This window comes from Rhinopithecus roxellana, chromosome 15, assembly GCF_007565055.1.
Source record: "Rhinopithecus roxellana isolate Shanxi Qingling chromosome 15, ASM756505v1, whole genome shotgun sequence".
In the NCBI taxonomy this organism is placed as follows: Eukaryota; Metazoa; Chordata; class Mammalia; order Primates; family Cercopithecidae; genus Rhinopithecus; species Rhinopithecus roxellana.
The window spans coordinates 5,566,331-5,589,305 of NC_044563.1; the positions used below are offsets into that span (position 1 = coordinate 5,566,331).

General features: G+C 46.2%; 1 protein-coding gene across 1 annotated transcript in view; it reads left to right on the forward strand.

Annotated features, from left to right (window-relative positions):
• Positions 1-420: 420 nt before the first annotated feature.
• TESMIN (testis expressed metallothionein like protein) overlaps positions 421-22,975 on the forward strand; it is a 47,880-nt gene continuing 25,325 nt past the window's right edge. Inside the window, exons 1-6 of the mRNA XM_030918212.1 lie at positions 421-455; positions 1,209-1,718; positions 5,060-5,215; positions 7,346-7,466; positions 13,091-13,167; positions 17,001-17,089. Coding sequence (XP_030774072.1) covers positions 1,248-1,718; positions 5,060-5,215; positions 7,346-7,466; positions 13,091-13,167; positions 17,001-17,089 — 914 coding nt within the window. The 5' untranslated portion in view covers positions 421-455; positions 1,209-1,247. The remainder of the gene's footprint in view (positions 456-1,208; positions 1,719-5,059; positions 5,216-7,345; positions 7,467-13,090; positions 13,168-17,000; positions 17,090-22,975) is intronic.

The following is a 22,975-nucleotide window of genomic DNA, read 5'->3' on the forward strand; positions in this document are numbered from 1 at the left end:
AACTACAGGCGTGAGCAACCACGCCTGGCCAGAAAAATATATTTGAAGCCCAAGGTCAGAAGTCAAGCTAGGCAGTCCCACTTAGCGCTGCCCGAGTCGATGGGGTCCTCAGTTTCCCCACCAGAGCCCGGATTGGCTGAGCCCTGAGAGTGCCTCCCCTGACCCGCTCTGGCAACCGCCGCAGTCCAGGCCCCGCCCCTCGCGACTCTTTCTCCGCCCACCCCCCACACCACGCCCACCATCCTCCCTGGCCCCGCCTTTACCGCCCCACCTCGACTCCGCCCCACTCCCAGGCCCCGCCCACTCCCCGGGCGCCTCTTCACCTCCCCCAAGGTTCTTGCCCACCCCCCTCCACGCCCGCCCCCTTCTCCAACCGCCAACGGCCGCCTGCGCCTGAGGCCCGGCCCGCGCCCTATCCCGCTCTCTCAGCGCCGCGGCAGCCCGGGCGGCCCCAGGTGCGTCCCCTCCGAGGAGGCCTGATGGGGCGGCCCCGGGGCTGGGCCTCGGCTCTGCAGGCGGGGATGGGGGTTGACGGGCCGGGTCGGGCCCCTGCGGGTGGGCAGAGGGCGGTGGGCGAGGATGACCCTCCCCTGGCCGCCCCTCACCTGACCCCCACCCCGGCCATCCCTCCCCTGGCTGCCCCTCCCCTCGTCGCCCCTCCTCTGGCCGCCTCTCACCTGGTCGCCCCTCACCTGGCCGCCCCTTACCTGACTCCCTCCCCTGGTCACCCCTCCCCTGGCCGCCCCTCCCCTGGTCGCCCCTCACCTGGTCTTTCCTCACCTGATCGCCCCTCATCTGACTCCCTCCCCTGGTCGCCTCTCACCTGGCCGCTCCTCACCTGGTCGCCCCTCACCTGATCCCCTCCCCGGCCACCCCTCACCTGGTCCCCTCCCTGGCCGCCCTTCACCTGGTCGCCCCTCACCTGACCCCCTCACCTGGTCGCCCCTCCCCTGGCCGCTCCTCACCTGGCCGCCCCTCCCCTGGCCGCCCCTCATCTGCCCCCCCAATAGCCCCTCCCCTGACCCCCGCACCTGGCCCCCTCCCCGGTCGCCCTTCCCCTGGCCCCCCTTCACCAGGCCGCCCCCTCCCCTAGTCGCCCCTCACCCGGCCCCCTCCCCTGGCCGCCCCTCCCTTGGCCGCCCCCTCCCCTGACCGCCCCTCCCCTCACCCCCTCCCCTTGCTGCCTCTCACCAGGCCGCGTGTTGCAGGTGCGCGGCCCCCGCCGTCCCGCCCCGCCGCCCTGCGCCATGGAGGAGGGCCCTCTGCCGGGTGGGCTGCCCAGCCCCGAGGATGCGATGGTGACGGAGCTCTTTAGCCCCGAGAGTCCGTTCGTTTCGGAGAACATTGGCCTGAAGGCCCCCGTGAAGCACGAGGAGGACGAGTTCCACGTCTTCAAAGACGCGTACCTGGGCCCGGCGGACCCTAAGGAGCCTCTCCTACACGCATTCAATCCCCCGCTGGGCGCCGACTGCAAGGCCCAGGTCAAGGCGAAGCTCGCAGCGGACGACAGCGACGGCGGGGAGCTCCTCGGGGAGTACCCCGGGATCCCTGAGCTCAGCGCGCTGGAGGACGTTGCGCTCCTGCCGACCCCGCAGCCGCCCGCCTGCAACGTGCACTTCCTGTCCTCGCTGCTGCCCCCGCACCGCAGCCCCGCGGTGCTGCCCCTGAGCGCCTGGGTCCGGGAAGGAGCCGCTCACCCGGGCGTCCGGGTGATCCCAGTAAGAACCACCTGGGGAATGGGCACAACTCCCCTTCCATCCCTTCCCCAACCCATCTGAGGCTGCTGGTCTACCCCAGCATTTCCCTCTCCAAGCATTTTCCCTGGCGACACCGCACACAGCCCACCGGGATCACTGATTTTCGGCAGATTGTATACTCTTTTTCCTCTTCCTAATCCAACATGCGTCGACCAGCCAAGCCCTTCCCCCTGGAGGGGATTCTGCCCTGCACCAGTCGTCCAAAGCTGACCTAACCATGCAGACGGCAGGCAACAAAAAAAGAGGGGGAAAGCTAGGACGTGTGTTCCCTTGGGCCCTGTTGCTATCCTTGGCTTAAGGAGAGAGGCTCGCTTTCTGCTGATAACTGTTGTCTGTGAAAACAAACGCAATGTGGTGGAGGGTTGGCGTGTTTGCATCTTGCTTTTTTTTTTTTTTTTTTTCTTTAACTTTACCAGTCTTGGAATCCATAGCAAGGACTCAGAGTTAATATTTGGATTTTCCAAGCCTTGAAGTCAAGATGTGAGATCTTCCCTTTGCTGAGAAGTAATAGCTCTTCAAGCATATGTGATGTAAATCAGAGCCTAAAGAAATGCTTGCCAACTCTCAGTCGACTGCCCTGTCTAGCTGTAGATGACCACTGATAATTTTCCGCTTTGTTCTTGCTAAAACTAATGAGTTTTCAAAGGAAACAAAGGGTCCCAGGAAAATGTGTTCTTGACCCCTCAAAAAGGACCCAACTCAGAAAACTAGACCACTCATCCGTTAGGTCATTTTAGTAAGTTGTAGATGAAGCGTTTATGGGACACAATGCTTGAGTCAGTGTTGAGATGGCTGGAGCCTGACCCTGTATCATAAGCCAGAGCAGCAGGAGCTTGGATTTCTGCTCTTCTGGTTTTCTGTTACGGTAATTGCCACTCCTTAGTGTGCAGGAAAAGGATGGGCAGAGGCTGGGGCCTCTACTGACCTCTGTCCTCAGAGGAGCCATAGAGCTCACCAGTCCCCCCAGCCTTCTCCTAGGACAGACATCTTCCTCACAACCTTTCTCAGAGGGCTTGAAATGTTAGGAACTGCATTTTACTGCCCAGCCAGACTCGTGTCCAGTGCCTCCTGCTGGTAGGTCCTAGCTTGCCTCATTTCCTCAGAGTGGAGTCAGAAAGCATTAATCAGAACAACGAAGATAGTACAAAAATTAACCGGGTGTGGTGGCGCACATCTGTAATCCCAGCTACTCGGGAGGCTGAGGCAGGAGAATTGCTTGAACCTGGGAGGCAGAGGCTGCAGTGAGCCGAGATTGCACCACTGCACTTCAGCCTGAGCGATAAGAGTGAGACCCTGTCTTAAAAAACGAAACACACAAAAGAGGATTCTCTGATGTTAAAGATAGTAAAATTTCTTTAATGTAATCCAATTTTAAGAGATTGCTGGTTTGACAAACTAAAGGAGAGACTTTGCTTTTTAAATTTTTATTGACTGCTTTTTGATTCATTAATAAAATGGACCAGGTACAGCACCGACATGTTTATCATTAAACAGAATAGAATTATTTTCAGTAAATATTCAGGATCAGTTGCTAATTTCCTTTTTCTAGAAATTCATTCCCACATGTTGACCTTTGTTTCGAAAGGTCAGAAATGGAATTTTAGTATAAGTAGTTCAGATATTAGTTGCATAGGGCTGAGGAAATGATATATTCATTATAGTAGTATTTGGTGATTACAGGGAGATAAGTTAATCTAAACTGGGATGATGTGCATAGCACATCCCCCAAAGCAGCAAGTAGAAGAAAATTTTAAATTGTCTATATTTCTATGAAATTTGCAATATCTAAATAAAGCTACTTAAAATATAGCTAAACTTTATCTCTTTTAAGATTTATACCTAGATGCTAGTCTGCTGTGCTGAGTAAGTTGCCCATACATGGGAAATATGATTTGTTTGGGCCTCTGATTTTACTGGGCTACACAAGCTCCAGTTTGAGTCAAGATCTGCATTTTGGAAGACACCTGCTCTGTGATTTTTATTTGAGGTCTTTAGTATGTTACCTTAGAGCCACCATCTTTTTGGAAGAACTCTATGGCCTGCCTTCTGGCCTTTGGGGAGCCCTACTGTCCTCTGGTCCAGGCAACTCGGGCAAGTGCAGGTGGAGGAGGAGGGGAGGGGAGGGAGGATGCAAAGTGTGGGTTTCCCAGTCCTTCTCACATTCCTACAGATTGTAAAAAGCAGCATCCCAATTTTGAAACAATCCTGATTGTAATTTTTTTTTAACCATGAGGATTCTTACTTTTAAAAATTCTATTGATTTTCAGTATGATCCCTGTATTTCTCCACATTTTTGGTAATTTTGTCATCGGGTTGACAATTGTTACAGAAGATAGCTTGAAAACAAAGCTGGCAGCCAGCCCCTACTCTCCATTGTTTCATATTCGTTATTGTTGTATTAAGGCAGGAAAGGGCTACTACCTAATGACAAATCTTAGTATAAACACATCATAAATAATACTAAAATGCTACCAAGGATTTGGGGCTTTTTGAGGAAAAAAACAATTGACTAGAACATCTAATTCAAACTACTGAACATTCTGGAAGAATGTGTGATGGGGCCGGGCGCGGTGGCTCACACCTGTAATCCCAGCACTTTGGGAGGCCGAGGCAGGTGGATCACCTGAGGTCAGGAGTTCAAGACCAGCCTGGCCACCACAGTGAAACCCCATCTCTATTGAAAATACAAGAATTAGCCGGGCATGGTGGTATGAGCCTGTAATCCCAGCTACTCAGGAGGCTAAGGCAGGAGAATTGCTTGAACCCAGGAGGTGGAGGTTGCAGTGAGCTGAGATCGCACCACTGCATTCCAGCCTTGGTGACAGAGCGAAACTTCGTCTCAAAAAAAAAAAAAAAAAATGTGTGATGAAAGGGCGGCATTTTAGGTGACTTGAAGGAAGAGCAGGACTTCAGCTCAGAGTCGGGGGCTGTTAAGCAGCATGAGAGGCAGAAAACCAGCGGGGGACTCTTCTCAGTTACTTAGGTGTATTTTTAAAGCAACCACAAGTACCACATGAAAATCACATCTCCACACCTCATGGGCAGGTGGTTTTGGTCCTTGGCGTCCTCAGTCCCCAGGGAGGTAGGTCAGATGATTTGTTGCCCGTTCTTGTTGCCCACCCCCCTACCAGGGAGAAATCCATAGTTTCAGAAGCACCAGTGAGGAAGAGGCACTAAGTAAGGGTGCTCTTTTCTTTAAAATGTAACTTTTACTTATAACTGAGATTTCAATTTTCTAGATTATGCAACTGAAGAGCCAGTGTCCACCATGTGTTCTTTAAAATAATGATTGCTTTTTTTAGGTTGAAATCAAGGAAGCAGGTGGTACTATTACAAGTAACAATCCAGAAGAAGCCACTTTCCAGAATCTTGCTCAGGAATCCTGTTGCAAGTTCCCATCATCCCAGGAACTAGAGGACGCCTCCTGCTGTTCTCTTAAGAAAGATTCCAACCCAATGGTAATTATGCAAAAGAAGATGTGTAGGACTAACATTATACTAAATGCTGGACCCCATCATTACTAAGTCGACATCATTTCACTCGTTATTTTTCATTTCGTGTATGTGTTGTGTCAGCATTTTTTATTGTCTCATTAGCAAAACAGGGACATCAGCTACAGCCTTTCACATCTCACCTCTAAGATTCTCATTTCTACTCATCTCAGCAAATCAAACAAAGATGAGGACATTGCTGTATTCATTAAGGACAGCAAGCACAGCCCGCATCAGTTAGTGCAGTGCCGGGGTGGGGAAGTGCAGCTGAGCCTCATGGTTTGACATATTGGTGTGGGGCGTGGTTCTGTGGCTTCAGAGCAGAGCCTGCTCCCTTCATGCCCCAATCTCTCATGATAACAGGTAACACTTGTATAGGGTATGTAATTAGTCACAGCTGTGGTTTATGTCATATTTTTGCACCTTTATTTAATCCTAACAACTCTGTAGGATAGGCATTTTTATCCCCACTTTATGGGTAAGAAACAGAGATGTTACATCGTCTACATTGGTCTTCATAGTTAAGTGGTGCATCTAGGACTCCAGATCTCACGTGGCAAGGACTAGGTATGGGGGGAGTCGCCCACAGCATTCCTTTAGCAAAGCGCCCAGAGTCCAAAGAACCGATCATTGCCTTTCCCCCAGCAATTCTTTATTCCTAGAAATGAGGCCCTTGCCCTAAGGCATAGACGTTAACAAATACTTGAAAATGAGCCTGTCAGGAGTTTGGCTTAGCTGTGGTGCACGCTGGCATTCGCCTCGTCGGTGGTTCTGTTTGGGGCTGTGGGTTCTGATAGCAGTTTTTCCAGGACCCTGAAAGCAGGTCAGCAGGATGAGAACTCTCCGACTCTCCCAGACAGCAGAGTGATGTTAGCACATTCCCCAGAGGGCAGGGCAGAGGCTCACATGTGGGTAGGGCCCAGGAGTGTGCAGTAGAGGCAGGTCTGCAGAGTTCACTCTGAGCCTTTCCCATGTGTGGGTGTGTGAGTGTGTGTGCATGTGCCTGTGCGTGTGTGTAGCTATAACTTTATCCTCCAAATACAAATACAACTCCAATTGAACATGAATGCTGGCCTCTCATCAAATGTCAGGATGATGTGGAGTTTTGACCCAGTGACCACAGTAGGTCCTATGTGTATTACTTTGATAACATTGGTCCTTTATGGTTCTTTGGGTTCTCCTATCTATATTATAAGCAACTTAAGTGTATAAAAAGCACAGCTGCTCTGTATAGTTGTGGTTCTACCAGCAGAATTGGAAGCTGTGTGCAGGCAGAAGCCGCAGCATCTGTCGCCTTTCTATCCCCACATGCCATGGCCTGGAGCAGGGCACACAATGAGTTTCCTCAGTGCTTTTGCTTGCCAGGTAGACCCACCTGGCTTGTGACCATTTATTTATGGTCAGTATCCAAAGAGGGGTCTGACAGTGCTTCTCAGGCCCAGGCAGATCGATGTAACTTCTTACTTCTTTGAACTTTACAGTTCTTGGATTAACCTTTCTAAGCTGTACTTGTAGGAAATAAAATAGATGTGTTTTTAAAACCCCATGTGTTAAATAATGACGTGTGTGGGGGAGGAAAGAACACCTGGAGTAAAATTAGGATTTTAAGTGCATGCTCAGGGACTCAGGGACATGCCACCAGGGCCTCAGTGCCCACTGGGTCTGAATGGGCCGGGGCTCAGCAGAGCAGCACCCTCTTCTGCTCATGTCAGTGGTGAAGTGAGGAGAAGGCAAAGGAAGCTCTGGGGCATGGCTACCTGATTCCCTAACTAAATCTTGACAGTCAGACGCCTGTGGAGAAAGACATGCACAGGAACTTTTTTCTGTTAGCGCACTGAACGCATCTCAGGAAACGTTTCTGGGGGTTGTATGTTGTTGTTGTTGTTGTTGTTGTTGTTGTTGTTGTTTTGTCCTTTGGTGTCTCCAAAGAGCATGTTAGTGTAGAGTAAGAAATCAAAACAGATCTGTAGTTTTCTGTCTTCCATTAAAACGTAACTTCTGGATTAAAGCTATTTTTTCAGATTCAAGTTTATTTAAGTGCATTATTACTGGAATTATGTTTCAAAAATGAAACCTGATCGTTCTTTTTCATTTTAGGTGATATGCCAATTGAAAGGGGGCACACAGATGCTGTGTATAGACAATTCTGGAACAAGAGAACTAAAAGCACTCCATTTGGTTCCTCAGTATCAAGATCAAAACAATTATCTGCAGTCAGGTACAAAGTTAATTAATAAAAAATCTATATCATATATGTAAGTTGGTAAATGAATATGTTTGGCTTTGTATATAAAGTGAAATGGCAACCAGGATATATTTTTTTTGTGGGTATCAATAGTTTTTTTTTATTATTATACTTTTAAGTTCTAGGGTACGTGTGCACAACATGCAGGTTTGTTACATATGTATACATGTGCCATGTTGGTGTGCTGCACCCATTAACTCCTCATTTACATTAGGTATATCTCCTAATGTTATCCCTCCCCCCTCCCCCCACCCCACGACAGGCCCCAGTGTGTGGTGTTCCCCACCCTGTGTCCAAGTGTTCTCATTGTTCAATTCCCACCTATGAGTGAGAACATGCGTTATTTGGTTTTCTGTCTTTGTGATAGTTTGCTCAGAATGATGGTTTCCAGCTTCATCCATGTCCCTGCAAAGGACATGAACTCATCCTTTTGTATGGCTGCATAGTATTCCATGGTATATATGTGCCACATTTTCTTAATCCAGTCTGTCATTGATGGACATTTGGTTGGTTTCAAGTCTTTGCTATTGTGAATAGTGCCGCAATAAACATACATATGCATGTGTCTTTATAGCAGCATGATTTATAATCCTTTGGGCAATATACCCAGTAATAGGATGGCTGGGTCAAATGGTATTTCTAGTTCTAGATCCTTGAGGAATTGCCACACTGTCTTCCACAATGGCTGAACTAGTTTACAGTCCCACCAACAGTGTAAAAGTGTTCCTATTTCTCCACATCCTCTCCAGCACCTGTTGTTTCCTGATTATTTAATGATCGCCATTCTAACTGGTATGAGATGGTATCTCATTGTGGTTTTGATTTGCATTTCTCTGATGACCAGTGATGATGAACACTTTTTTTTTTCTTTTCTTTTTTTTCTTTCTTTCTTTCTTATTTATTTATTTATTTATTTATTTATTTATCTATTTTTGAGACAGAGTCTTGCTCTCTCTCCCAGTCTGGAGTGCAATGGCGCCATCTCAGCTCACTGCAAACTCTGCCTCCCGGGTTCATGCCATTCTTCTGCCTCAGCCTCCTGAGTGGCTGGGACTACAGGCGCCGGCCACCACACCCAGCTAATTTTTTGTATTTTTAGTAGAGACGGGGTTTCACTGTGTTAGCCAGGATAGTCTCGATCTCCTGACCTCATGATCCACCCACCTCAGCCTCTCAAAGTGCTGGGATTACAGGCATGAGCCACCACGCCCAGCCATGATGAGCACTTTTCGTGTGTGTGTTGGCTACATAAATGTCTTCTCTTGAGAAGTGTCTGTTCATATCCTTCACCTACTTTTTGATGGGGTGGTTTGATTTTTTCTTGTAAATTTGTTTAAATTATTTGTAGATTCTGGATATTAGCCCTTTGTCTGATGGGTAGATTGCAAAAATTTTCTCCCATTCTGTAGGTTGCCTGTTTACTCTGATGGTAGTTTCTTTTGCTGTGCAGAAGCTCTTTATTTAATTAGATCCCATTTCTCAATTTTGGCTTTTATTGCCATTGCTTTTGGTGTTTTAGACAGTGAGCAGTGAATGCCTATGTCCTGAATGGTATTGCCTAGGTTTTCTTCTAGGGTTTTTATGGTTTTAGGTCTGACATTTAAGTCTTTAATCCATCTTGAATTAATTTTTGTATAAGGTGTAAGGAAGGGATCCAGTTTCAGCTTTCTACATATGGCTAGCCAGTTTTCCCAGCACCATTTATTAAATAGGGAATTCTTTCCCCATTTCTCGTTTTTGTCAGCTTTGTCAAAGATCAGATGGTTGTAGATGTGTGGTATTATTTCTGAGGCCTCTGTTCTGTTCCATTGGTCTATATCTCTGTTTTGGTACCAGTACCATGCTGTTTTGGTTACTGTAGCCTTGTAGTATAGTTTGAAATCAGGTAGCGTGATGCTTCCAGCTTTGTTCTTTTGGCTTAAGATTGTCTTGGCAATGTGGGCTCTTTTTTTGGTTCTATATGAACTTTAAAGTAGTTTTTACCAATTATGTGAAGAAAGTCATTGGTAGCTTGATGGGGATGGCATTGAATCTATAAATTACCTTGAGCAGTATGGCCATTTTCACAATATTGATTCTTCCTATCCATGAGCGTGGAATGTTCTTACATTTGTTTGGATCCTCTTTTATTTCATTGAGCAGTGGTTTGTAATTCTCCTTAAAGAGGTCCTTCACATCCCTTGTAAATTGGATTCCTAGGTATTTTATTTTCTTTGAAGCAATTGTGAATGGGAGTTCTCTCATGATTTGACTCTCTGTCTGTTATTGGTGTATAGAAATGCTTGTGATTTTTGCACATTGATTTTGTATCCTGAGACTTTGCTAAAGTTACTTATCAGCTTAAGGAGATTTTGGGCTGAGACGATGGGGTTTTCTAAATATACAATCATGTCATCGGCAAACAGAGACGATTTGACTTCCTCTTTTCCTAATTGAATACCCTTTATTTCTTTCTCCTGCCTGATTGCCCTGACCAGAACTTCCAACACTGTGTTGAACAGGAGTGGTGAGAGAGGGCATCCCTGTCTTGTGCCAGTTTTCAAAGGGAATGCTTCCAGTTTTTGCCCATTCAGTATGATACTGGCTGTGGGTGTGTCATAAATAGCTCTTATTATTTTGAGATACATCCCATCAATACCTAATTTATTGAGAGTTTTTAGCAGGAAGGGCTGTTGAATTTTGTCAGAGACCTTTTCTGCATCTATTGAGATAATCATGTGGTTTTTGTCTTTGGTTCTGTTTATATGATGGATTGCGTTTATTGATTGGTGTATGTTGAACCAGCCTTGCATCCCAGGGATGAAACCAACTTGATCATGGTGGATACGCTTTTTGATGTGCTGCTGGATTCGGTTTGCCAGTATTTTATTGAGGATTTTTGCATCGATGTTCATCAGGGATATTGGTCTAAAATTCTCTTTTTTTGTTGTATCTCTGCCAGGCTTTGGTATCAGGATGATGCTGGCCTCATAAAATGAGTTAGGGAGGAGTCCCTCTTTTTCTATTTATTGGAATAGTTTCAGAAGGAATGGTACCAGCTCCTCTTTGTACCTTGGCAACCAGGATATTAAATAGGAAATTTGGCAAACCTCATAGTCCATATTAGTAAGCTAAGAATAGAAAAAAAATTTATATCTACAGACTAATTTTTATACCCTGTACTGACTGTCTCAAATTCTTGGATAGCTGTCCTTCATGTCACCTAGCTGCTGAGAGCTTTGTGATCCTAACAGGTGACGACTCAGACCGACACTGAGTTGTTATGAATTCCACAAGTAGGTGCCTCGATATGCCTAGATTGAAACATCAGCCTTTCCCAGTCTGACCTGATGGGTTGACTTCAGGTGTGGTATAAAACACCTACATTTTAATGTAACCATTTCAGTGTAATCAATGAGAACTATCATTCTGCTTTAATCACCATGAGTTCTGAAATAAAGGATTTGTCTGACATTCATTCTAAGAAATTCATTCTTATCTAAGAAACTTTCTTTAACCTGGCACAATAATAAGAAATGACCTGTAAGTACTTGATTGTTCTGAAATGCCTTATGCATGATTAGAGAAAGAGTAAATGACAAATTTTAGGATTGTGTTTAACAAAAGTGAGATGCTAATTCTTAAAAACTAGGGCTCTCTGTGGGGCCTGCACATAATCACATTACTCTTGATCTTGAGTTAAGGAGAATATTCATTGCCAGATGATTCACTGACCTTGCCTGTAACTTGAAACCAATAGCAAATCCAGATGTAGTTTCATTGGCCTTTGAAGTCCAGGGCAAAAAGACAAAGCATGACTCCCTATCTCCCTGTTGCATCCTGATTGTCTCCCTATCCAGGGACAGAAGAAATATCCTCAAGACATTGACTTTTTCACAGCAAAGAAGCTGAGATTGGGGCTTTGGCCTCATCTCCTATAGGTCCATGCTGCATCTCTGATCTCTACAATCAGTAAGAAGGTCTTTCCTGCTCCCCTTCCTCCTGGCACATGACAAAATCCTAGTGCCTTAAGGTCTGCAGGAGGAGAGGGTTTATATAGTGTTTTCCAGTTCAATTTCCTTATCATATATATATATAATCATACCACCCCAGTCGTGTCTCCTTTGTTACACTGTGCACATATTAAACATCACCATAAAGTATGTGCATCCTGTTGCCTGCGTCTGAGTTTCCTCACTCAAAGGATGCCTAGGCCTGGAGAAGGAAAAGTGTTCAGGTGCTTCAGGAGAGTAAGACACATTTCTCCTTCTGCTTGAACTCATGAGCACAGAGGCTTACACACCCTTAGTGTCTCAAGAATGTTTTTCATGGTACTTGTAAACCAAATAAATACCTATCAGTTCCAGTACTAAGTAGTTTAGTCTAAGTAGGTTAGTAAGTATTTATATCCAACCACTTAGTAACCACTTGAAAAAAATACACATAAATTGAAAGTAGTGTCGGCTGCGGTGGCTCACACCTATAATCCCAGCACTTTGGGAGGCTGAGGCAGGTGAATCGCTTGAGCTCAGGAGTCCAAGACCAGCCTGGGTACCCTGGCGAAGCCCTATCTCTACCAGAAATACAAAAAAAATGAGCTGGGCTTGGTGGTGTGCACCTGTTGTCCCAGCTGACTGGGGGGCTGAGGTGGGAGAATTGCTTGAGCCCAGAAAGTTGAGGCTGAGGCTGCAGTGAGCCAAGATCGCACTCTAGCCTGGGTGACAAAGTGAGACCGTGTCTCAAAAAAAAAAAAAAAAAAAGAAAAGTAGTTCCTGTGATATCCAATAGATGTCCCTGGGCTTTCTTTAAAACATAAAATACCAGCCTGGAGTGCTGACTCACACCTGTAATCTCAGCACTTTGTGAGACCAGGCAGGAGGATTGCTTGAGCCCAGTAGTTCAAGACCAGTCTGGTCAATGGGGTGAGACCCTGTCTCTACAAAAAATAAAAACATTAGCCAGGCATGGTGGCACAGGCCCGTGGTCTCAGCTACTTGGGAGGCTGAGGCAGGAGGATCACTTGAGCCTGGGGTATCAAGGCTGCAGTGAACCGTGGTAGTGCCACTGCACTCCACCCTGGGCAACAGAGTGAGGCCCTATCTCAAAAAAGCAAAAAAATAAAAAAGAAAAAGAAAAGAAAGAAAATATAAAATATCCAGTGAAGCTGGGTATGTCTATAGGTCCAGCTACTTGGGAGGCTGAGGCAGGAGGATTGCTTGAGCCCAGGAGTTTGAAGCCAGCCTGGGCAACATAGCAAGACCCTATCTCAAACATTTTTTAATCCAGTGCTGCCTAGTGAGTTTGCTGTGGCGCTGCATGTCACCTTGGCACACAATTTGGGGACCAGAGCACTAACTATATTGTTTTAGCTATCCCTGGAAGCTCAGATCAAATAGCTTTATGACCATCTCCCCCAAAAAAGAAAAGAAAAATGGGTGCATTAAGTAAAATACTGACTTGAAAGGTTTTAGAGAATAAAAAACGTTACCTAGGATCAAGATAAGTGGAAATAACTTTGCACAGAATACATCCATAATAGACTTTTGTACTTTCTTTCATGTGTAAGTGGAAGAGGAACGATAGATGCTACAATTAATTTTTAATTGTCTTCCTTACAGATGTCCCTAAACCAATGACTGCTTTAGTAGGGAGATTTTTGCCAGCATCAACAAAATTAAATCTCATTACACAACAAGTGAGTCATTATTTTAATTTAAAAAATACAATTGTGCATTATTGTCTCTTAAAATTTTGATTGTTATGGTTGGAATTACTCAGAAAATATAATTTATTTCCCATTTAAAAGTCAACAGTGAAATACTTACCAAGTGTTCAGTCCCTGCCCCACTGTGTCAGACACTGTGGACTGGAGTCAGTCTCGGACATGATTATTCTTCACCAACTTGATGAAGCCCTCTTGCCCTTTCCTGCAGCTTCCAGACCGGCATTCCGCCACGCTTGCTAACTTGTCCTCTGTGGCCCCACCAGCAGCATATTCCACCTCCTCGGTCCAGAACACTCCTCACCCTCCTCAGTGTTATGGAAATACTTTTTTAAAGTTTGCTTTTACCATTACACCATGACATGCATATATTACATATAAGAGGACAAATACGCTCTTTTTCTCGAGTCTTGCTATGAAGTGTCACTTCCCCAGAAGAGCATTTCCTAACTCCCCAGCATAGACCTCCAGCCATGGTCACAGTGCTGTCTCCTGCTCTGCACCGCACTCTCACTGGCTTGCATTTTGTGGTTGGTTGGTTTATCTGCATCCACCCATGAGACTGCAGGCTCCATGGAGGCAGAGGCCATGTGTGTCTCGTTCATCTCTGTAAACTGAGAATCAGCACAAAGCCTGGCCCATGTAGGGCACCCATTCACCCTTCAATAAGGACGGTCACTGATCTGTGAGCTAATCGAACCCCAGAAAACAAAACACACAACTCCGCCCTCCTGCAGTTTACATTTTAGTGCAGGAGATAGACAGTTAGCAAATCTAATAAAGAAGCCAATTACATCATATGTTAGGAGAGCAGAGGAAGGGGGTTGGGGGGATGGGGATTTGATGGGGAAAAAGGCTAGTTGCAGGTTTAAAAAGGGTGATCATGGCTCCGTTGTGAAGGTGACATTTGAGCAAAGCCTTTGAAGAGATGAGGCAATGAGCCATGTGAAACAAGCTGTGGAACATCCCAGGCGGGCCTTGGATAGGGTCATGCCTGCTGTGGTAGCAGCAAGGAGGCTACTGGGCCTGGCATAGTGTGAGCTAGGGGAGTGGGGCAGGGAGGAAGTCAAGACATTGGAAGAATTATGGCTTCCACTCTAAAGAGGGGCTGGCAGGGAGGAGGGGTCAAGGAGAAAGGTGAGCCTGTTATGGCAATAATCTCAGGGAGAGACGATGGCCCAGATCAGGTGGTGGCAGTGGAGGTGGCAAGAAATAGCTTCTGGGGATACTTTGAAGGTTGAGCCAACAGGATTTGCTGATGGATTGGATGTAGGATGTGAGAGAAAGAGAGGAGTCAAGGATGCCCCCAAGATTTTCAGCCTGGGTGATTGGAGAGATGGAGTTTCCACCAACAGAGATGAGATGGTACAAGTTTTTCAAAGGTGTCCAGGAGTTCCATTTGGATATATTAAACTTGGGATGCCTCGGAAGATGTTGCATAGGAGTTTAGAGTGAGGAAGGGCTGGGCAGGAGGGCTGAGATTGGGAGTCCTAGTATATAGATGATGTTGAAAGCCATGTGCATAGATGAGATCTCAAAGGGAGTGAGTGTAAATTGAGTTAGATATTTGTTGAATTAGTGAGTAAATACTTCTCAAGTGATATATTGGCCAAGAGAAAAGAGAGTATTATCAGTGCAGGAGGTGAGTGTAAGCCGGGATCTGGCAAGCACCAAGGTGGAGTCTGTGTTGGAACCTCATAGAACCCTCCTACCTGCTGGCCCCCTCCACGCTGCTGGCCTTCCTTTCTCTGCTGTTTCAGCCATCAGTCCAGAAGGCACACACTGCACTTGCTCTTTCACCTCTAAGACCTTACATAAGAAACACCCGTTTGGCCACAACTTGCTGTCTCCTCACCTTCCCCCACCTTTCCTTGACTGTTTATTATCGTCCCCATTTTTGGCCCCTTATCCAGCATGGACCTCAAGGACAATTCTTTTAGCAATGCGTTTGCTGCTCCCCGAGAATCCTTTGCTTCCTCGCCAGACCCCAGTTCTGTATATTCTTTGGAGCGTTACCACCCAAAGTGTGGCGCATGGACTAGAACTGTTGGGATCACCTGGGAGCTTGGTAAGACGTGTAGAACCTCAGGTTCCACCCCAGACCTGAGACTCAGACCCCCTGGATCAGATCTGCATTTTCATAAGGGCCCTGGATGACTCGTGCACACAGCAGAGTCTGAGAAGCCCTTCCTCCAAGTTGATTCCTTCACTCCAAGAGGACCAAACATTGCTGAAGAAACTTGTGGATCCCAGCATAAAGTTGCCCTGGATTTACAATCTATGGAGTACATAAGAGATGTCTCTGCTTTACTTTGGGGCTAAATAAGCAAAGGGGGAAAAAAGTAATTTTACCTGGTTTATGCGAATAATTGCCTCAATCCTGAGAACTATGACATCCTTTCTCTAAAAGAATGCAAAACTCTTCAGACTGACATTTGAAGACAGGGGCCTCATAGTTAGGTGTCCGGGTAAGGGCAAAAGAGACACCCATCTCAGGGCCTTGTGAGCACTCCCTTCTGTGTACGAGCAAGAGGAGAGCAGGAAGGGGTTTCCTGGGAAGAAGCCTGGGGACTCAAGACTGATTGTAAATGAGGCAGTGGGACCAGGGGGCGTTCTCAGTGTCTTCCAGCCCTAATGAATGATGATGACACACAGTTTAAATCGGGCACAGAATGGAGGAAGTGCAGAGGATGAATACAACATGCATTTTGTTTTCTAAGACTATACTTTTTATTTTTATTTTTTTAAATTTTATTTATTTATTTTTTGAGACAGAGTCTCACTTTGTCGCCCAGGCTGGAGTGCAGTGGCACCATCTCGACTCACTGCAAGCTCCGCCTCCCGGGTTCACGCCATTCTCCTGCCTCAGCCTCCTGAGTAGCTGGGACTACAGGCATGCCCACCACCACGCCCGGCTAATTTTTTGTATTTTTAGTAGAGACGGGGTTTCACCATGTTAGCCAGGATGGTCTTGATTTCCTGACCTCGTGATCCGCCCGCCTCAGCCTCCCAAAGTGCTGGGATTACAGGCATGAGCCACCGCGCCCGGCTACTTTTTAAAGTTTTAAAAATAAATTTATTTAAAGATACGTTTCCATTTTTGGAGAGAGGAGGGGACAAGGATATGAGGTTTAACTGTGATATATGCACATAATCTGAAAACCTAATTGTATCTAGTACTGTTAATTTCTTCAAGCTACTGAGTAGAAGAGAAGTAGGCCAGTGATGGCTTTGCTGCCTATTACTTTCCCTGTGAACAGCCTCCACAGGCCATGCTAATAAGTAACATAAAGAAAGATGAGACCTGGGAAAGCAAAGAACGTGGACAATGCAGAGATTATGACATTGCTTTTGAATTTGTTAAAACTGGTTACAAAATATTTTTTTTCAATACATGAAAAATCATGGTTGCCAACAAGACTTCAAATGTCAAGATCTCTGTAAGAAACTTTCTAGTTTATGGAAATTTGTCATTAAATGTATTTCACAATTGATAGCCTATAAAAATGAAAAAGAGTTCCATGACAATACCCCTGGCCAGCTGAGTGACAGCTATGGACGGCCTCCAGCCCGTGGAGGCCAGCCCTGCATTTTTGCACACTTCCAGGCAGGGCTGTGACACACCTCAGCACTAGAGTCTGCCCAGTGAAAGTGGATTCCTTGTGGTAATAAGACCCAGACATGGTTATAAAGGGATGGTGATGTAAACTTTTAGAGAAAAGAATCATTTTTATCTGGGGACTGGCTGACTGGAACTTTAAAGAGCCTGGCTAATTCCAAATATCCTTGCCTTTGACTTTGAACAGCTTGAGGGAGCCTTACCATCAGTAGTCAACGGGTCTGCTTTCCCCTCGGGATCAACTCTTCCAGGACCACCAAAAATAACTTGGGCTGGGTAAGGATTAGAAGCAATACGTTGTCACTCTAATGTAAGAATTTAAGAGACTTTTGGATACATTTACGATTTTCTTCTAAACTGTAAAATGAGCTTCACTGCACACCTTCATGACTTCTGAGAAATGTTTTTACTGTCAGCAGTGCCACTAACAGTGTTGCTGTCTGTGTCTGGTTTCGCTGGGGTTGCAAACGCTGCTGGAAAGTCTGGCCCATAGTCTGTATCTGTCCCTGTCCTCCTGTCCGCTGTCCTATGTCAGTGTTTCTGAGGCTTGTTGCCATTTATAGCTCTGTCTTCATTCCATGTTGATTCAAACTGTGCTGGCCTCTCTTTTTTGCTGTCAGTCCGTGTAAATAATGGCGTGGCAGCCACGTAGCATGAACGGGGAGCTGCAGAGTGCCCTCCAGCCGCCTCTGCCCGCTGCCTTCTGTGCTGAGTTGGCTCGAGCTCTATGGCAGGTGCTAATGCACGATCTGACTTCACATCTCCAGGTGGACATAGGCTGTACTTATCTGGGACCTCATCTTGCTATTTCTTGCCTTGTCTTGTGTTTATAATTGTTGCTAATTAAACTAATCAGCTGGTTAACTGTCAGGTTAACATTTATGTATTAACAGTGGTTTGGGCAACCCCCTCCATTCATTGAGCCCTGTAGTTGATTATGGAGATCAGCATATTCCTACCTCCAGGAGGTGTGTGTTTGTTTGTTTGTTTTCTCTTGTTTTTTTGTTTTTTTTTTGTTGTTGTTGTTTTGGGTTTTGTTTTTTGTTTTTTGTTTTTTGTTTTTTGAGACAGACTCTTGCTCTGTCACCCAGGCTAGAGTACAGTGGCATGATCTCCACTCACAACAACGTCCGCCTCCTGGGTTCAAGCACTTCTCCTGCCTCAGCCTCCCGAGTAGCTGGGACCACAGGCACCCACCACCACACCTGGCTAATTTTTATATTTTTTAGTAGAGACTGGATTTCACCATGTTGGCCAGGCTGGTCTTGAACTCCTGACCTCAGATGATCCGCCTGCCTCAGCCTCCCAAAGTGCTGGGATTACAGGCGTGGCTGGCCTGCCTGCAGCAGTTCTTTTGGCCCACAGTCTAAGACAAACACATACCCTGGGCCTGAGAGATAGCAGTCAAACACCTTACAGGATATAGCCCGTGGCCTCTAGTGCTTTCCAGGCTCCTGCAGAGTTCTGCCATCGGGCATGGCTTCGTGATGGCCTTGGTAAGTGTGAGGACAGTGGTTTGGGGCTGGGATGAAAGGCTGTGAATCTGGAAACACACTGGAACTGATCAACGCTATCAGCTCTCGTGGTCACTGAAGGGTGTTGGTTGCTGACGGTGTTATTTAAACTGGGCCATCCTGTTGAGCAATAGTGAAGAAACCTTGCCGCCTTAAAAGCTGATGTCAAGTTCCACCTCCTTCAAGAGCATTTGGTTTTCACTTCTTCCGTCTATGCTGAACTATGCTGCCTCTGAGTTTCTCCCTGGCACTGCTGCTTCAGCTTCTGCAGTGGCTCCTTTAGCTGTTGTAATTGTGTGCCCAGGCTGTTGACAACTTTTACTGAGTTTGACGGAATAAGACCGTGGGCCGTGCTGCTTGCTTCACTCTCTGGGTGTGATGGATCGGTGAGGGTGCAGTTGCTATCATTGTAATTGGTCATCTCATCATGGCTGTTAACATTTCTGGACCAAACAAAATGACTTCAGCAACTTCCAGATTCTGCTGATACATTACACAGGATGATCTAAAAGGCCACAGTTCTGAAGATACTCATTTTTCTTGTAATCTGGGGGCATCTGGTCAATAGTATTGACTCACTCTGAGCTGTATTGTGTCTAGAACATTCAAGGACATTTGATACTTCTCATACTTTAACTGTGTACTCTCCCAGTTACAGTGCCCTCTGAGGCCTCCACGTGGTGCAGCCGTGGGCATTTGCACAGAGGAGCAGTCATGAAGAGAGTTTTCAGGGCAACTATTTCTCCTTTTCCCCCTTTTCCTCTCCCCCTGCTCCCCATTCTTCTCCTCCTCTTTCCTCTTCTCGTCCCCTCATCCTCGTCTTTGTTCTCCTCCCTCTGCTCTTCTTCTTCTCTCCTTTTCCTCCTCCTCTATCTATACTAGATTTTTTTCTATCAGTCACATGTTTTTCTTTATTTTGAAGGTTACAAAAGATTTCTCTATTGTAAATGGTGTGCCAGGAACAACTTGAGATGTGTATTTGTATTTTTTATGCACATAATTACTTGATCTGATGCCTCTCCACTTAATTGGGCCTGATGATTTTTATCTCGACATCTGTAATACTGATGATATGCTGGAATCTCTACCAATTTATTGTTAGTGGTAAGGAAGCAATCAGAGAACGTTTTGCTGGTTGTTTCATTCTGTGTGAGTTCCCAACCAAGACTGTCAGCCCAGTGTGGTTCAGACGTATCTAACCTAGTAGAGGCCATAGAAGCAGTTCAGCTCAGGCTGGAGGCCAGCAGGCTGAGCGTGCGAGCTGACCCGATGGTCATTTGTTAGGGCTGGGGGGGTGAACTGGCTAACTTATTAACTAGCTTATCATATTAATAAAAACTCTTTAATACAAATCCGTGTCCTGACATTCTGTAGCTTTAATAATCCCATTACCAATCTGGTAATAAATGTGAATTCTGACACATTGTTGTTGCTACTGGTCTTAGTAACATAATGAACATCATAATAGAGAATATTCAAGAGTCCGCTTCTCTGGAAATTTTTTTGCTAAAGATGAGGTTATCATGTTGTGGTGTAGTTTTTTTAGAAGGCTTTTCTGAGGCAGAGTTGTCCAGATCTTTTCTAACTCTTTAATTTTTAGATGGGCACTGACAGAGCAGTCTGTCTGGAGCCATGGAAGTGATTTTCCACTTAGTGTCCACTGCAGTCAGAGACCGTCACTGCCCCGCACTCCGTGCTCATTCCTGATGCGTGTCTTTGCTGACGGTGTTCTTTAAACTGGGCCATCCTGTTGAGCAATAGTGAAGAAACCTTGCCGCCTTAAAAGCTGATGTCAAGTTCCACCTCCTTCAAGAGCATTTGGTTTTCACTTCTTCCGTCTATGCTGAACTATGCTGCCTCTGAGTTTCTGCAGTGTTTACAGCCGGTATAGCACAGTGTGCTGGTTGATTATTCTGAGTTTCTGTGGCGTTTACAGTCAGTATTGCACAGTGTGCTGGTGGATTATTCTCTTATGTGCTGTACTGTTTCCATTGCCTATGTCTCGTGTCCCTGCTGACTTGGTGGATTCCTCCAGGACAGGCACCATGTGTTAAATAGATAGTTATCCTTGGTGTCCCCTGAAGCACTGACCATGGTCCTGGCCACGCAGTGATTTCTAGTAAATGCCTACTGGCCTCCTCCTGCCTCTGTAGATACTCGTGAGCCTGTCACCCTCCCTCCACAGTTACAGTGGGTCCCCACTAGACTGCCTCCACAAGCCCCCACGCCACTTCCTCAAGGGAACAGTTTTCGTTCCTCTGGACAGGGAGGGCCGGTCCACCCTGTGCCCCAGCTCAGGGCAGGTCTGAGAGGGCCAAGGACAAGAGCAGTGAAGTAGCTGTCAGAGCCCCCTCTGAACAGGCCCAGGTCTGACCCATGGGTGGACAGGCCAGGTGGCAGGATAGCTAGACCTGCCACCTCTAGGCACCCATGAGGACGGAAAGCTGTAACTCTTCTATCTCTAAAGGAAAAACCAAACTAGATGAATTCTCAATTAATACAGTATTCAGCGACATCGTCTTTATCTCTAAAATGGTAGCTTTCTCCAGAAGAAGTCAAAGTTAGCAGCTTGCCCCAGTTTCAGGTGCCATGAGCTGTTTCCCATGGGGAGCAGGATGGGTCACTAAAGAGAGGCACAGGTGGTGAGAGCAGGAGTGGAAGACCAGTCAATCATGCACACCAGAGCAGTGAGGTGAGGGCAGGCCAAGTGAGGGGGGATTTGGGGCTGACCTCAGCTCCGACAGCCAGTCAAGAGAGCTGAGTGTGCAGGCGCTCAGAGCACAGAGGACAGGGCAAAGACTTTGCCTCTCTTTAGGGCGTTTGTGTTAGTTACCAACCCCTATGCTCCATGAGATGGCATGAGGCTGACAGCAAGCACGGACTGTGTGCCAGGTGCTGTTCTAGCTCTGGTAGGAAACCCAAGACTAAGATACAGCCTTGCTCAGAAGTGGCCAGTGCGTCGCAGAGATGAGACCTGTGTACATGACTTCAAAGAGCACACTGATACAGATGCACGCCCACACTGGGCACAGGGACAGCCCTGTCACAGAATTCTAAATCAAATGCTGTATTTGTTTAGAATTCATCTAGTTTGTTTTTTGTCACATGGTGTTTTGTACATGTTCCCCTCCTTGTCACCACAGCCTATTGAACCACTTCCATTGCAAATGTTCTGAGCTCCTTGGTGAGTGTCTCTTCTGAGCAATGCTTGGGAACTTCTCCCGATGGTTTAAGGTGCAGCTGCCCTCACGTTCAGCAACACCCAGAGATACATTAGAGGAGGAGTTTGTTTCTTCTCTAATGCCCCTGAAGATGACTTCTGAGCTAATCACAAAATGTAATTAGGAAGGAGTGGTAATAATCCCTTCCTAAAATGAGGAAAGTCCCCAGTGATCACATGGCACACTTAAGTGATTACTAACATGCTTTGATATTGTTGGTAATATTACAGCGTGGACTGCTTTAGCAATGGTATATCTGAAGACGAACGACGCTTTATCTATTGTTCTTTAATGTGTACTTCCTATTAGCATTCAGATTTTTGGGGGGGAAAGAGCTGTTCGGTGGGGAGAGGAGCACAAAAAAAAATAGAGGTTTAAACAGGTCAGGGGGAGAAGAACCCCAGGAAGACATCTTGGGAAGGGTGAAGAGCCTTAGGACCCTGCTCCGCACACCACTGACTCCCTGGAAGACATCTTGGGAAGGGAGAGCAGCCTTAGGATACCACTCCACACACACACTGACTCCCTGAGCATGTGTGGCTGCGTTTGGTGGCGCTAGTTGCATCACATTGGAAACTCCCACTTCATGATTAGGCATCTATCAATAATACCTATAACTATCTGGTGTTGAGATTCTCACAATGTGTTGAAAAACACCAGATGCTTAGCTAATTCTCTATATAAGGAGTAACCATCTGAATACATTTTCTTTTTTAATCTTTATAGAGTAACTCTTAGTTCATGGGACACAAAGTCTAAAAAGCCATGTAACTGTACCAAATCCCAGTGTCTGAAATTGTAAGTAATCACAAATCCTTCATTATTAAATATGAAATAAGGTTGCTTAGAAGTCAGTAAGTGGAGCAGAGTCTAGAGAAACCAGAATGGCCAGCACTGCACGTGTTACAGTTACTTCTCAACAACCTTGTCCTGATGCTCATTGTCCAGAACAGCGAGACCAGCGAGAAGCAGCCACTTTTGCATGAACCTGGTATGGATTTTTGGTATTATCTTGGCCAACTAATTTAGTCAAGATACTAGTGGCTCACACTTCAAGGGGCGTAATTTTTCTTGGGTTTTGGTTCGCATCCTCTAGCCCCTCAGACAAGTGCTAACCATGTCATTGTTGAGCGTTAACTGTAATATTTCCACATCCTATTTTTAAAAAGTTTTATGAATTGGTTTACTCTACATTGAAATTTTCTCAGAAAAGTTCTCCCCCAGCCAGGAGGTGTGGTCAAGGGATGACAGGGCCGATTGTCACGTGGAGTCGGGGACTGGAAGTAGACGATGTGGCTGAAGTAGGAGGCGGACCTCATTGCCATGCTTGACAGCACTGGGTGCATCAGTTTCCTCAGCCGCCCTGCGAAAGTTGGCGTCTGGTGTCTGTGCTGTCTGCCCTCCCTCAGCTCTTGCTGCGGGCTGCT